A 15,562-nucleotide genomic window follows, 5' to 3' on the forward strand; every position below is an offset into this window, starting at 1 on the left:
GATGGACTCTGAAAAACAAACTGAGGGTTCTAGAGGGGAGGGGGGTGGGAGGATGGGTTGGCCTGGTGGTGGGTATTGAGGAGGGCACGTTCTGCATGGAGCACTGGGTGTTGTGCACGAACAATGAATCATGGAACACTTCATCTAGAACTAATGATGTAATGTATGGGGATTAACATAAGAATAAAAAAAAAAATTTGAAAAAAAAAAAAAAAAAAGAATTGAAAGCAGGGACTTGAACAGATATATGTATAGCAGTGTTCACAGCAGCATTAATCTTAATAGCCAAAATACCCATCCATGGATGAATGGACAAACAAAATGTGATATATACAATGGAATATTATCTAATCTTTAAAGGGAACAAAATTCTGATACATGCTACAACATGAATAAGCCTTGAAAACATTATACCAAGTGAAATACACACACACACACACACACACACACAAAACCAAATACTGTATGATTCCACTTATATGAGGTACCTAGAGTAGTCAAATTCATATGGACAGAAAGTGGAACCACAGTTAGCAGGGGCTTAGGGCAGAGGGGTTATGGAGTTTAATGAGGACAGAGTTTTAGTTCAGATTGGTGAGAAAGTTCTGGAGATGGATGGTGCTGATGAATGGACAACAATGTGAATGTACTTGATGCCCCTGAATTAAACACTAAAAAAAAAAGATAAATGGTAAATTTTATGTTATATATATATATATATATATATATATATATATACACACACATTTTTTCCCACAATAAAAAGAGAAAAACCAAGGTGTTGGCAGGGCTATGTTCCTTTCTGGAGGCTCCAACAGGAAATCCATTTCCTTTTCTTCTCCAGAATCTAAAGCTACCTACTTTCTTGGTTTGTGGCCCCCTTCCTCCATCTTCAGATCCTGCAGCGAGGGGTCTGGTCCTCATATCACATCACTCTGACCTGTGTCCTCAGTCATATCTCCCTGTCCCTCTCACTATCTTCTGCCTCCCCTTCCACTTTGAAGGACCCTTGTGATTACGTTGGGCCCATTGGATAATCCAGTTTAATCTCCCCCATTTTAAAGTCAGCTGATTAGCAGCTTTAATTCCATCTGCACCTTTAATTTCCCTTTGTGTGCAACCTAACATATTCCTGGGTTCCAGAAAACCACATGGGCATCTTGCAGAGAAGGGGGACAGTCATTCCACTTACCACAGGAGCCATTAACATTACTTTTGCATTACTATAAAATAATATATGTAAGCAGAACTTGGAATAAAGGAACAAGCAAAATTAGGGAGGGCCTCTGAACTGAGCTTGACCTTGGATTTGGAGGAAATCACAGACACAGTAGCAGACCACATCACAGAAGAGATTCCAGGTCAGAGGCTTCTCACAAACCAAGCAGGTGTGCAAATCTGAATCCACCCTGGAATTTGAGCTTTAAAAATAAGGTTCAAGGGCGACAATTATGGTAAAAGCAATAAATAGTTGCTTTATCAAATATATATATGTAATTTCAATCCATTTGGTCATTTCAGTACACAAGACTGTGTTTCATCAAAGTGGGGTCTGATACCTGCCTCAGAAAGCCTGGTGTGATGGGAAGGTTCATGGGAAAAGGTAGACACCTGAGTGGTTTCTGATCCTTTCATGTCAAAATGGTCCTCTGGGGTTCTAGCAGGTCAAAGCTTAACATTTCCTTGGCTCTTCTTTGAAGTTAAAGATTCAAGTTCAAGCCTTTCTTGATGAACGCTGATGTCATTTTCAGTACTCAGTGATTTGTTTGCAGCACAAGCCTGAGTGGGGGCAATGCCTTATAATAGCACTACTTAGGGATTAGTTTTATCCCTTTACAAGTTGGAAATAACTTGCAGCCAGGACTATGTCTTTCTTGATGTGTCTCCCTTCCCCACCAACCAGGGTGTGCACAGAGTAGATAACAGGTACTGGTTGGGATGGACTGAGAAAGGTGGAAGTATCAGTTGGCGGGGGGGGTCTCTAAGCCCCTGAGTTGGGAGGGGAAGTGAGCAGCTGGAGCCCAGGGTGATAATGATCCACTGACACAGGAGGAAGAAGGAAGTCCTGGGCATGGCAGGCAAGACAGAGCATTCTTTAGCTTGTTGTTCCTGAGGCTGCCTGGAAAGCACAGGGTCACCAGGACCCAGATAATACAGCACTAGACCTGAAACTTCCTGCTGAGAAAAGATGAACTTTCCAAAGCCTCTTTCTCGTGCCCAGCTGACGAGCCTCTTCACTTGGGATTTAGATGCAATCAGCTCTAGGAGATGTTCAGGTCACGAGGGGAGAGTGGGAAACATGCAGGAATGGTCAAGGAGAGATGAGGGCCACAGCACTGCAGCTTCTATGCCCTCCCTCCTGACAGCCTGCCTCACCCATGTGTCCAGGGCGCCAGGCCAGCCATCTGCCCGCCAGGCAAAGAACGGCTCTTGTATCCAAGAGTCAGGCCATTATGTAGCCTGACTTTCAAGTGGCTTTTTATAGAGTGCTTAAGTGATGGGCGCGGCAGAACGAATGAATACCAATGAGAAAGGCATCTGCTTTGCCAGGGAAATCAAGTTTATTAGCAGCTTACAAGGGAACGCCCTGGCACTTCCGAAGGTTCCCTGGGCAAGTGAACCAAGGGTTCCCTGGGCAAGTGAAAAAGGAACAGATCCCAGAGAAGGAAAGGGTGAGCAAGGAATGGTCTGCAGTAGGTGGGGTGAGTTTCATGGCTGCCTTACTGGGGTGGCTCCAGGCACGCAAACTGTGTTTTCTGCCCCTTTTGGTCGAATGAACCAGTCCCGGGTCAAAGCTCTGGAACCTTGGGCCCTGCCTCCTTGGTCCTCTGGCAGCCCCTGGGCTCTAGCGCACGAAAGAGTTGCAGGGCCCACAGCGTGGGCGGGGGACACATGGCGTGCAGGGGGCGCAGGAATTAGAGACGCAAGACCCGGCGGATCCGCATGCATTCGTTGTGGTGCAAGGGTTGCAGGGCAGCCTGGAGAAAAAGAATGATGTGGAAAGATGAATTGAGGGAGGTTTGTAGACTATATGAGCAGAATGCCTGTGGGATTTGACCTGACCTGTAACAGAGAAAGCCATGGGCTCATCTGCTGTAAAGCTCCCTATCAAACTGCTGATGGTCTTCCTACCACGTAGTACCCAAAGTGTTAGACAGAAACTAGAACTCTGGCTTTGACTCCCAACACTGTCCATTCCTAGGGAATGACCTTGGGAAAGTCACTTAGCTTCTCCAAGCCCCAGTTTCTTCACCGGCAGAATGGAAAGAATACTGATTCAACCTGCTTGGCAGTAAATATAAGGTCAGATAAGGTAGTGTATGGAGATGTACATTCTATGCAGTACAGTCTTATAAAATGTAAGAAATATCATTGATCTTATATCTATACGATCACAGTAGAATGCAAAGAATTGGCTGTACAATTTTAGTTTGTGCATCAAACAGTTCTTGCTTTTCTGTGTTTTTAACAATGGCCATATTATGTTTTCTGAGTTCTGTTTGATCATGTCTGGTGTGGAGGTATAATTTCCTTTTGAAAGTATGCAAACTTTGCCTGGAGTCCAACTGAGAAGCACGCTTATGTGAACCTCATCAGATACCTCCAGCTGGCTACTCACTTGCAGTCCTCGCTCTCCAGCAGGCCTCGGTACGTGTTGATCTCGCACTCCAGCCGGGCCCGCACGTCCAGCAGCACCTGGTACTCCTGGTTCTGCCGCTCCAGGTCACTCCTGATTTCAGCCAGCTGGGACTCCACGTTGGTGATCATGCGCTGCACCTGGCCCAGCTGGGAGCTGTAGCGGGCCTCGGTCTCCGTCAGCGTGTTCTCCAGGGAGTCCCTCTGTGCAGGGAAGATAAAGAATGTCACAGAGCCGCTCCTCAGGGAGCTTCTCCATGGGGTTCCAGAGAAGTCCCAGGCTTCACGAGGTCAGGACAGTGTGGCCCAAAGGGCACCCCACTGACTCCAGTTCCCGGACCTCACATTGGTCACCAGGAGGGCTGAACAACACCCACCAGGTTGTGCTGGGCCTGCAGCTCAATCTCCAGGGCATTGACCGTACGTCTCAGCTCGATGATCTCCGCCTGGTAGGACTGCAGCTGCTCTGAGCTGGACACCACTTGCTTGTTCAGCTCCTCGGTCTGAAATAGCACAGGGGAGTAGACAGGGTCAGACCCTGCCTCAAGGGCCCCGAGGGGCCAAGTGTCCTGAGTGGCCATGTGCTGAGATGCCCACCTGGGTGGTGAACCATTCCTCCACGTCCCTGCGGTTGGTATCCACCAGGGCCTCATACTGACTCCTGGTCTCATTGAGCACACGGTTCAGGTCCACAGCAGGGGCTGCGTCCACCTCCACATTGAGGCGGTCTCCAATCTGGCAGCGCAGGGTGTTGACTTCCTGTGGATGCAGAAAACGCAAGAGTGATTCTCCTCAATGAAGAACAGACTTTGCTTGTTGAAGCCCCGTTAGTCTATTTCCTTGGAAAAGAGACTGAGTGGAGCAGTCTGTGACAGTTCAAGGCAAAGCGATCTGTGCTCCATGTGGCACAGCTCCCTCCTCACACAACTGTGCCATGGCTCTTGGGTTCAAAAAGAATTCCCAAGGATTTGCTTGGATGCCGCCAAAAGATGGACTAATGCCTAACATTCCCAATTTGCAGATTGGCTGCAGAAGACCTCATAATACAAAGAATTGACTGTACAATTTCAGATTGTATAGCAAACAATTCCTGCCATCAGATAAGATCATGGCATGGCCCCTTCGGGAGAGAGAAGGAGGAACCCCAGATCATTTTTCAACAAGACTTTGAAAGAGTGGAGACTTAGATCCACCAAGTTTGATTCTGTGACCTTTGGGGAGAGATATGACTTTGTACAGCATGAATCAGCAATGCTGAGGCTCATTCTATAGCTCAGTAATCAATCACAAGCTGATGAAGGGGCTCTAGGAAACTCACATGATGCACCAGTTTTGAGTGAAAGATACATCTTATCTGGGAACATGGATAGGTTTCATCTCCGTTTTTTCATTCATCATGAAGTTTGGTATTTTTAAAGGAAAATCGTAAAGTCAAACCCAACCTCATATTCCAGTTTCTGCCATCCCAAATCATTTAAGTCACCCTCAGCCTGAGGCTGAGCCAGGTTTCTTCATTTCTCATTTCTGGTCTCACCTCCTCATGGTTCCTCTTGAGGCACAGCAGTTCCTCCTTCAGGGACTCCACCTGGGCCTCCAGGTCAGACTTGCAGAGGGTCAGCTCATCCAGAATCCTGCGCAGGCCATTGATGTCCGACTCCACCAGCTGCCGCAAGCCCAGCTCCGTCTCGTACCTGTGCAAGGACAAGGTCAAAGCAGTGACCAGCAGACCTTTAAGACTCACAGGAATGATATTTGATAGCCCCCACGCACGTAGCCTTTCTACTTTCTGCCAGGAGAAATGGGCATCAGTGTGAAATCTGAACAACTCACTTGGTTCTGAAATCATCTGCGGCCAACTTGGCATTGTCGATCTGCACCACCAGCCTGCCGTTCTCAGACTTGGCACACAGAATCTGAAAACAAGAGTCTACTATGAGGGCCACTTGAACTTGAAAATGTCTTATTGTTCAAGGATAGTCAGCAGCTGTTGCACCCCCACATGGCACCCCCTCACCTTCTGCTGGAGCTCCTCGATAGTCCGGAAGTAGGACTGGTAACTGGGGCACACGTAGGGCTCCTGCTGCTGGCACCACTCCCGGATGTGGCTCTCCAGCTCTGCGTTCTCCCGCTCCAGCTGGCGCACCTTCTCCAGGTAGCTGGCCAGGCGGTCGTTCAGGAACTGCATGGTCTCCTTCTCGCTGCCATTGAAGGAGCCCTCACAGAACCAGCCACAGTTGCCCACATTGGCGGGGATGTTGCAGGCCCCGGGCAGGGTGCAGGTATGGCAGCTGGGGGGCACGCAGGGCCGGGAGGAGCAGGTGGAGCGGCAGCTCATGTTGGGCAGGCAGCAGTTGTAAGGCATGGTGTTGGAGGGAGCAAGGCACCCGGCTGAACACAGAGCCCAAGTTCTCCAAGGAGCTTGTGGATTTCCTTCCTCTGAAGAGGATTTATATTCCCTCCACAGAGGGTGTGGACATGGTATGTAATGTCTTTTTTCTTTCTATGTCTTCTCTGGTTTTCAAATGCCCTTCCTTCAGTCTGTTATTTGCCTTCCTCAGAAGAGTCCCTTGTCCCATAAAATTCTTTACTTGGGCTTCTTGCTAAGTCAGGACTCCTCTTCAGGCAGTATACCCATAAAATCAGAGTTTTGTGGTAGATCTTAAAAGAGGCCACACAGTCTAGCCCAGGTATCTGCCCTTGTTAACTGGGAGTTGGTCCATCCAATGACATTCTTCTGTGTTATGTGATCCTGTAAACCCATACTCAAGACTCATTTCCTGGCCCACCTGACATTTCTAGGGAGGAACTGGGATTGAGTCAAAAAAGAAGTTGCATTCAACTCTTTTCCCATCTGCTTTAAGGGAAGAATCCTTCAATGGTGCAGCATCCCAAGCCTTGGAAGCCTTGAGGTAGATAAGGACTGAGTTGGGCCATGGCTGAGAAGAATGGGCAGCTGTTTGTGGAAGGCCTCCTATATTTCGTGTACACAGGTTGTAGAGGAGTTTCAAAAGAAGAGGTTCTGATAATTAGTTTAAGAACAGAGAAGGCTCTGGAGGTAGAGATCATTTGGAGGGAGGGCTGAGAGATCCATATAAATGTATTTTAACTGTCCAGGAAAAGTATCTGGGGCTGGCTTGGAAAAGAAAAAAGGCATTGCTAGTCAAACCTTACCCCTGAAAAACATCCATAGCATTAGACAAGCGTGAGCAGATAATCGGGGAAGTCGAGAGCTTGCCCAAAGGAGCCTCCTCAAGGAGGTTGATCTTAAAACTTCATGTGAATTGACCTTATATTCCATCATATGCCCATGTTGGCTTTAATATTTAAAAAAAAAAAATTACAATTTCCAGTTAAACTTTCTAAGATTTTGCCCAATCCTCTCAGTGAAATTGACACACCCAGAAGATGGATCACATCCTTTCCTGGGCTCCCATCCCCAGCCTTACTGGGTTATGCACAATCTGGTTTAAGAACCAAACATTAAAAGGTACCAAGGAGGGCTCTGTGGTGGTATAATTGAATCCAAAGACTTGGGCACCAGGACAGAAACTGCTGAGACATAGCAGAAGCAGAGCAAGCTTGGAGTCATGCGGGGTTGATTTGGGAGGGGAGGGAAGGCCCCAGAAGGTCTGTGGAAGGGGGTGGCCAAAGTTCTGAGTATATAAAGGTTGCATAATTATAGGCACCACTGGAGTACCCCCTGCATCTTGGGTAGCAGCATCTCAACTTCCATTGTGGCTTTGGCTGCCAGCCAGAGTGGTAATTTTATTGACAACTTATTGGAGTCCTTCTCCCCAACAAGCTTTCATGATGGTACTTATGCGCATTCCGCTTGGGTCTCAGATAAAAGGTCCTCCATCTACCCTCTCCAAGGCCATTATCTCGCCACTTATTATAATGCCATTCAGATGGAAAGCCCCACCACACTACAAAGAAGCCCCAGACTTATAATAAAACCAAAATTTCTTTGTTTTCCTCCCAGGCAATTAAAGGGGCAGAAATAGGTGGGTCCTGAGGCAGGCACCACTGAGACTTTCCAGAGGAAGAACACAAGGCCAGGTGTAGAGACCTTCTGTCTCACTTCAGCTGGGCTTGGGACAGATGGAAAGGCCTGTCAATCAGACTGATACACATTTGCTCATAGGGAACAGCACTGGCCTCCTGCTTCCTGCCTCTTGTCAGCCTGCTCCAGAGCCTGCTCTGTTTCCAGCCCAGAGCTGTTCCTCACTCCTGCCTTCCTCCCTACCCAAGGACACTGGCCCTTGAGCACAGACCGATGGCAGCAGCTCTTCAAGCTCTTTGGTCAAGCCCACTGATTGGCTAGCTCAGCCTCACAGGGACTTTAGTCCAAAGAGAGTGTTTAGGTCTAAGAACGAGAAGATTCAAGAATTGGGTCAACAAAAAAGCAAAGCCAGAATTTGCATACAATGCTGAGACCAGAGAAATGAAAACTGGGAGCAGGGTGTTGAATAAGAGATAAGAATGGACCAAGAGGCAAGGAAGGAATCCTCAGAACCTCAAGCGGCCACGGTGCTCAGACAAAGTGAGCCCATCCTCAAATGAGTGAACCTGGAGAATACAATGCTGAGAAGTAGCCAACGTGACCCAAATCCATGGACAGAAGACTGGCCCACCCTGCTGAGTGTCCTGCATGATGTAAATAGAGATGATTCAGAAGAGATCTATAGACATGGGACCACAGCTTCTGAGGCCTCCAAAAGAAGTGATGTTTCCAGAGGTGCCCAGACCAGAACATCACCTCCACTACCCAGTCTGAGATTTGTTTGTGGCTGAGAAATACAGGGTTGTCTAAGGCAGCATAAGGTTAGAAGGGGACAACACCACCTGTTCCTGAATGGTACGGACAGGTATGGTATGGACGGCAGAAAGGAAGAAAGAAGCAGAGGGGGTCAGAGCTGCACTGGCTTCAGGTCACAGCCAACCAGCATCCACACCGAAGATGCAGGAATGAACAGGTTACAACCAGAGATTCCTTTTTCCCTGCTGGCCACCCCGCAGGTGCAATGGCACAAGAATTCAGAAGAGAGACAGCAGACGGAGTGACCGGTGAGTGAACACAACACTGCCATCCCTTGTAAATCTTGCCTCTATCTTGCAGTGTTTTTAAAATACCAGTAGGCTTGGGTGAATTTGCTTCTTGAATTAGTGGGGGGAAAGGAACTCCTGCACTGTAAGGTCTTTGAGAACTCACACAGGGTAGGAGTCGACTTTGTGTACTCTCTTGATTTCCTAATTGAAATATCTGCAAATTGTATTCACTCAAAGAGAAATTGAGCAGTCGAGAGATGATCAAGCCCACATTCTTTCTTTAGATCAGTTTTATTCAAAGCACATTTATTGTGCAGCTTCTCCATGCTGCGCACAGGTCTACATTGGAACAGAAGAATCACAGTTCTGGTAGAGGATTATATTTTTATAAGCAATTCAGGCTAATATGGGTCCCCCAAAATATCTGAGAAACAATAAGAAGGATATTTAAGAGGTGTGAGATGGACATATCTGGAAATATGTTTGTATTTAATGTAACTAGGAAATTGCATATACAACATTAAGGGCAGAAGTCATTTACTGAACATCTGCCAAACACCTGGCACAGCCCCAGGGCTGGGGACGGGGACGAAGACAGGGGACGGTGGGGAGATGACATGCTACAGTCCTGCTGAGCACACAGATAGGCCCACAACAAACTCTAATGTAAAGTGATATAACTGGGTCCTTCCCCCCACCCAAAAGTTTCTTCCTTCCTCCTCCACTTCTTCCCACCCCTATTCCTGCCCCAACCTCCAGTCAGACCATTTTAAACCAGTTTCTGGTTCTCTGCCTGGAGATGGGGGATGAGACCATTTCAGGTCATTTACCTGTATCCCGAAGGAGACTTAGTAGTAACCCCACTCTCTAGGTGACTCAGGGGTAGGATTCAAACAAGTGGTCTCATCAGAGCCCTAATCCCGGTCTTCCATCAGGCCTGGTCATTAGTTTTTTGATATTTGGTTCTTGTTGCTTTGAAGACCACAGCTGAGTGGTATGGTTGCCCCGAGGCATCCCCAGAGGCTCCATGGCATTAGGGTGAGCTTCCAAGCAGGTGGAAGAGATCTCCGGGGACACAGTATGGGGTGGCAGAAGAAGGAAAGGCAATGTTAAATCAAGCAAGTGAAAGAGGAGGTGTCAAAGGGCCTGAGATTCACGTGGGGAAATGGGGGTGACACGTGAGCCAGCTGGTGAGCAGGCACAAGTCTGCCACCCTCGGGATGAGAGAGATCTACCGTGTGGCAGAGGCATCTTGGTGGAGGGCCTTGGGGCACATGTTTAGGATGTCCGGCAACCCAGCAGGAAGAAGGGAGAGGCAAGCAAGGAAGCTTTGGGCACGAAATCCAGCATACAGGGGGAGCCTCGGCTGAAAAAGGCCAGGGGATGGCCAAAGGCCAGAAGCTCAGTCTGAAATGCGATTGGGGTAAGGAGGACCCTGCTGGGTGGGAGTTAACACCAGGAAGATTCTCCTTGCGGAGATTCACAGGCCCTGTAAAATCCATCTGAGCCACCTCACCCCAGCATCAGACAGTGGGTCTGAATGGGCAGTTTTATGCAGATGTACCTCCAGCCCTTAGCAGCTGAGTGTAGGGATAGGGCAGTGGGCTTGAGAGAGAGACCACTGGGAGACCTCGGGGGTTCATTTCCTTCCCTAACCCTGAACTTCTCCTCCTGCCAAATGGGGACTGTGGAGCCTGCTCTGCTTCTCCAGAGAGTTCGGGGGATTTCAAATTGGATAGCCTGTGTGAAAGTGCATTGTAAGTGGTGAAGGGACAGATAGGTAAGCGATTCTGACTGTTTCTTTCTCCTCCTCTTCCTCGGTAGACAGAGTGTTTTTAACAATAGCAGGGGGTGAGTTGAACTTCTTTCATGATTTCCAGTCATTAAAATTGCCAGGGTTCTCAGGCTATTTTGAAATGCCATACAACCTTTACTTCTTGCACCGCCCTTTGTGGCAGAAATTCTCAGCGGTGGTTGTGCTAGCATAAACACTCTACCATTCCCTTCAAGGAAAAGGAATCAAAACAAAGGGGTGATTATGATTCTGTCATCCTGCCGACACAATCGGAGACTTGGCCTCTGTGAAGCACAGTGGTTAGGAGCACAGTTGCTAGAGGTAGACAGCCTGGATCTGAATCCTGGCTTCACCACCTACTAGCTGTGTGACCTTAGGTGTGTTACTTAACCCCTCTGAGCTGTGGTTTCTCACTCCAAAATGGACCGGTGAGTGAACACAACGCTGTTTGAGTTTCTATACATAAATTTATCTATAACTTAGACGAGTGCCTGGCTCATGGTAAGAGCTCAATGAATGTGAGCTTCAGTGATGGTGACTGTGGTGGTGATGATGATGGTGATGATGGTGGTGATGATTGTGATGATGGTGGTGATGATGGTGGTGATTGTGGTGGTGATGATGGTGATGATGGTGGTGATGATTGTGATGATGGTGGTGATGATGGTGGTGATTGTGGTGGTGATGATGGTGATGATGGTGGTGATGATTGTGATGATGGTGGTGATGATGGTGGTGATGATGGTGGTGATTGTGGTGGTGATGATGGTGATGATGGTGATGATTGTGATGATGGTGGTGATGATGATGGTGATGATGGACTGTTTGGTCTCCAGGGAAGCTCTTCACACCTCCCCAACCAGAGTGATCCCTCCACCCAGCATTTCTTCCCAGGAACCCAAACCACTTCACACACATACACACCACACACACACACAAACAATGTCTCATCAAAGCTCCTCTTTTAATTATAATCAGAGCACTGGATGTGAACTTAAGAAACACGGGTCAATTACCCTGGGGCACTGATTCATTTCATGTCACCAGAAGAATCCCTCCACCACTCAATGACTCACCTTCTCTCTCTCTCCTTAAAAGAGAAAAACAATGCTTACCTACTGTCATGGTGCAAGAATAAGTGGGTTTATTTTGTTAGACCGCTTTGAACTTGTTGGATGAAAGGAGCTTTTTAAGTACAAAGGAAGAGGCAAAGCTATTTGGGCCAGGTGCTAAATTAAGACTTATCAAGATTGTTCTTTCTTATTGGGACCTACCCTCAGAGATGGGTCACCTGGGACGCCTGAGTGGCTCAGTTGGTTAAGCGTCTGCCTTCGGCTCAGGTCATGATCCCAGGGTCCCAGGATCGGGCCCCATGTCAGGCTCCTTGCTCAGCGGGGAGCCTGCTTCTCCCTCTGCCTGCCACTCCCCCTGCTTGTGCTCTCTCTCTCACACACACACAAATAAATAAATAAAATATATTTTTTTTAATCCTTAAAAAAGAGAGAGAGAGAGAGATGCCACCTGTACCCTAATGCTGGTACAGCTTGAGAAAAAGGGCAGAGGCAGAGTGGAGGAGAATGGAGGGAAGGGTGTAACAGCCTCTGACCCTTCCAGATTCCCTGTGGTGGAAGTCCTGTTGCTTCCCAAGCAAATCGGTCCTGTCTGCACAGATGGTGGCCAACAGGTAGGATTTGGGATTTGAGAGCAGTTGGAGACGCAACAACCAGGCCCTGGCTTAAGATCTCTCCAAGCCTCGGGGCTTGGGGCTATGGTCACTCCTGCACCAGGATGGGCTGGATTTTGTAAATTTCTCAGCAGGCTACTCTGATTCGGAGAGCTCACAGAGCAGAGGGAAGAAAAGAACGAGCTCGTGGAGTCAGTGTGTCAGCTCTGCTTTAACACTTGTAATCTCACCGATGAATAAGACCTAGACCGCAGGGGGTCATAGAATTTGGGGACTAGAAAACCCCCTAGAACCGTCTCATTCAGCCCCATCAGATGCCTAAGTAACCTCCTCAACATCCCTACCAGGTGGTTAAAAAGACCCTGCTTGAATGCCTCCAATGATGGGGAACTCACTGCTTCCCCTCTTTGGCCAGCTCTGACGCTGCTTTCTGGAGACATGCTGTTCTTGGCCGTGGCTGCCTAAACATAGAGCTTCTGATTCATGTGTCTACTGCCTACAACGTCCAAGCCAGGCAGCTTCCAGAGGGCTTGCTAGTGGAGCCCGTGAGGGAGCTTGGGTGGGTCTGTTTGGCCTTTTCTAGACTTATAGTCTGACAGGTTGGGCAACCACCATCCTTTATACATTCAGCATTTCATAGCGTGCAGGGGAAAGGCGCTATCTTGATCAAATGAGGCACTGCTCACACACAGGATCCTTAGGAGGCTGTGGCCAACTCCTTCCACAGCGTATCTGGCCCATAAGGGGCTCAGTCCCCAAATAAACCCCCTAACCCAGGGGTTCTCAAACTTGAGCATGCATAGAATCACCTGGAAGGCTCAGTAAACCAGACTGCTTATTCAGAAAGTCTGAGGTGGGGCCCAACACTTGGAATTTCCTAAAAGTCCCCAAGTAAAGCTGGTACGACTGGTTGGAGGACCACACTTTTAGAACCTCCACCTTAAACCTACTCATGTTTATTTTTTTTTTTCCCTTCAAAGCTTCCGAAGAATGGGCTTTGGGCCTAATTCAAAAAGACCAGGGTTCAAGTCTTGATTCAGCCACCAGGTGCTCCCTCTTTGCAGGCTTTGGCAGAACCCCTGCATCACAAGATCTGTAAAGCCCAGCACTGTGCTTTGCTCGCCATGGGCCTGTGATCACAAAAGTTTACTTTAAGTAGAGTATTCTAGGGGATCCCGGGAGCACCTCTGACCTGAGCTTTTCCTTTGCACAAGGACCAGAGGCTTCATCCTGATAAGGTGGGGGCGGGGGGTGGATTTTAGTTGGTTCGCGTATTTTAACAGCTCTGTGAATCTGGCTCTAAATAGGTTTTAGATACCCAATTACAGCTGGGTATCTCTCAATGGTGCCATTTTGCTACAGGCCTATTTTTAACCATGGTCCTGGCTGGCTTTGCCATCTCCCAGAACCCCTCCGGTGAGGGAGCCCCAACCCCTGCTTCTGTGGGAACAGCTCAAGGGGCCCTCAGCAACACTCTTGGCATGAGGTGGAGACACTGACCACAGGCCCTGGGCTCTTCACGCTGCAGAAGTGAAGTTTATTAGCAAAATAAAAACCAGGCTACCTACCACTTCTCAGACTGTGAAGCAACAGAAGAGAGCAAAAGGAGTGTTTAAGACACTCTAAAGAGAGGAAGCCCAAATCCAGGGGCCAGGGCTGAGCCACTGGACTAGAAAGCCCATCAGCAGAGAAGCACCACCTGGCATCAGCCTCCCGCCCAGCTGGCCAAGGGAGCAAGGCCTCGGGGGGCACACAATCCCCATCTCCCTCAGGCTGAAGAGTGTGTCAGCATCGAGGTGTTGAGCTGGAGCCACAGGAGGCCCGATGCAGCCCAGAAAGGCAGGGAGAGCAGGGGGTACAGGCTGCAGGGACTGGGCGGGGGGTGCTGGAGGCTGGGGTCGCACATGGGTTGCAAGGGAGCCTGTGGAGAGAAAAAGATGTTTGAAACACTGACGTCAGAAGTGCATGAAAGACGAAAGCATACAAACACTTCAGAATCGGAAAAGCAAAAGGGGATTGTAGACCTTGGAGGTCCTGCTGGGCCTAGAAATTCCACAGTGGAGCTGGGACCAGAGCTCACGGTTCCCCTGTGCAAAACCAGCGCTTCCAGCCACGCGCGAAGGAACACAGACGAGAAAGGCAGAAAGGCTGGCCAGGCAAGAGCAGGCCAGAGGTCAGCTGCCCTCCGATTGACATATAACCCCCAGTCTTGTTCGTTATTGCTTAACGGGGTGTTCTATCCACCTTACCTTTTGCACGGTGCAATGGAAGGACAAAATGAAAGAATGGCTGCAAATGCCCTTAGCAATGTTTTTTAACCTTGAGTATGAAGAATCTCTGTTACTGGAATACTTCTTCCAGAGAGAATTTAGCAAAACCTAAATGCACTGAGCTCTCAGTATTTCAGCCCCCCATGGCAGCGATTGGCATCTGGGAACATAACATGGTCAGCAGAATGGACGGCATGAGCTGAAAAGTTCCCGCATGCCCTCCTCTACGTCCAGGCAGCTCACCAGGCTTAAGTTTGTCCCCAGAGATGCGGTCTGCAACACCACCCCTCCTTTCAAATCATCCCTACAAGAGGTCTCTGCTTTTACACATGACATTGGCACAAACATCAGGGTACACACTTGCAATCCTCGCTCTCCAGAAGGTTCCGGTACGTGTTGATCTCACCCTCCAGCCGGGCCTTGACGTCCAGCAGCACCTGGTACTCCTGGCTCTGCCGCTCCAGGTCAGCCCGGATCTCAGACAACTGTTCCTCCACGTTGCTGATCAGGACCTGCATCTGGGCCAGCTCAGTGCCGAAGCGGGCATCAGCTTCACACAGGGAATTCTGCAGACAGTCTTTCTGTAATACCAAAGGGGGAAGTAGGTGGAAAATCGTGGACTGCAGCCCTCAGTCTCTCCAGTAAGACTGTGACACCCCAAGGTATTGCCAGGCCTGGAGAACAATCTAGCTCCTGTTAGCAGGCCTCAGCTGGAAGAACTAAACATGCCATTGCTCTTCATTGTAGACCTCAGGATAACTTTGCAGGACCTCCCTCATATGGGTGAATGTTCATTCCCTTATCATCCACATCTATGAGAAAGTTCTTCCAAAGGCAAGGAAGTCAAGGTTTGAACTGTGTCCTGGTCTGTATTTAAGGGAGGCAGGTACTGAACCGAGCGAGGGAGCTCACCAGCGTCTGCTGGGCCTGAAGCTCCACCTCCAGGGCGTTCACCGTGCGTCTCAGCTCCAGGATCTCCGACTGGCAGCACCGCAGCTCCTCGGAGCAGGACATGTCCTGCTGGCTGATGCTTTCAGACTGAAGCACAAGGGCACAGAGACATGATCAGCAACCTGCCCAGGTGGAAGCCAGGGCCCCTCCCTGCTCCGAGGCAGCACCCTCACCTGA

General features: G+C 48.9%; 2 protein-coding genes across 2 annotated transcripts in view; both read right to left on the reverse strand.

Moving 5' to 3' along the window:
* Positions 1–15,562, reverse strand: part of LOC102742731 (keratin, type I cytoskeletal 19) — a 187,875-nt gene that overhangs the window by 106,733 nt on the left and 65,580 nt on the right. The gene's annotated exons all lie outside the window — the stretch shown is intronic.
* On the reverse strand, positions 2,846–6,302 carry LOC102741530 (keratin, type I cuticular Ha3-I). Its single transcript, XM_006746885.3, has 7 exons — positions 5,651–6,302; positions 5,467–5,549; positions 5,171–5,327; positions 4,234–4,395; positions 4,014–4,139; positions 3,620–3,840; positions 2,846–2,978 (listed from the first exon to the last, which is right to left on the reverse strand). The coding sequence occupies exons 1-7, from the start codon at positions 5,996–5,998 to the stop codon at positions 2,846–2,848; spliced, it is 1,230 nt and encodes a 409-aa protein (XP_006746948.2). The 5' UTR covers positions 5,999–6,302.

The sequence above is a fragment of the Leptonychotes weddellii genome, chromosome 15 (genome assembly GCF_054177405.1).
Source record: "Leptonychotes weddellii isolate Sample4059 chromosome 15, ASM5417740v2, whole genome shotgun sequence".
Classification (NCBI taxonomy): Eukaryota; Metazoa; Chordata; class Mammalia; order Carnivora; family Phocidae; genus Leptonychotes; species Leptonychotes weddellii.

Excerpts from the sequence above, each read along its gene's own strand:
- LOC102741530 (XM_006746885.3), bottom strand. The coding sequence starts at position 5,998 with ATGCCTTACAACTGCTGCCTGCCCAACATGAGCTGCCGCTCCACCTGC. Across the intron at positions 4,396-5,170 it reads TCAAGAGGAACCATGAGGAG|GAAGTCAACACCCTGCGCTG; the intron begins GTGAGACCAGAA and ends CTGCATCCACAG. Across the intron at positions 4,140-4,233 it reads AGGAATGGTTCACCACCCAG|ACCGAGGAGCTGAACAAGCA; the intron begins GTGGGCATCTCA and ends GTGCTATTTCAG.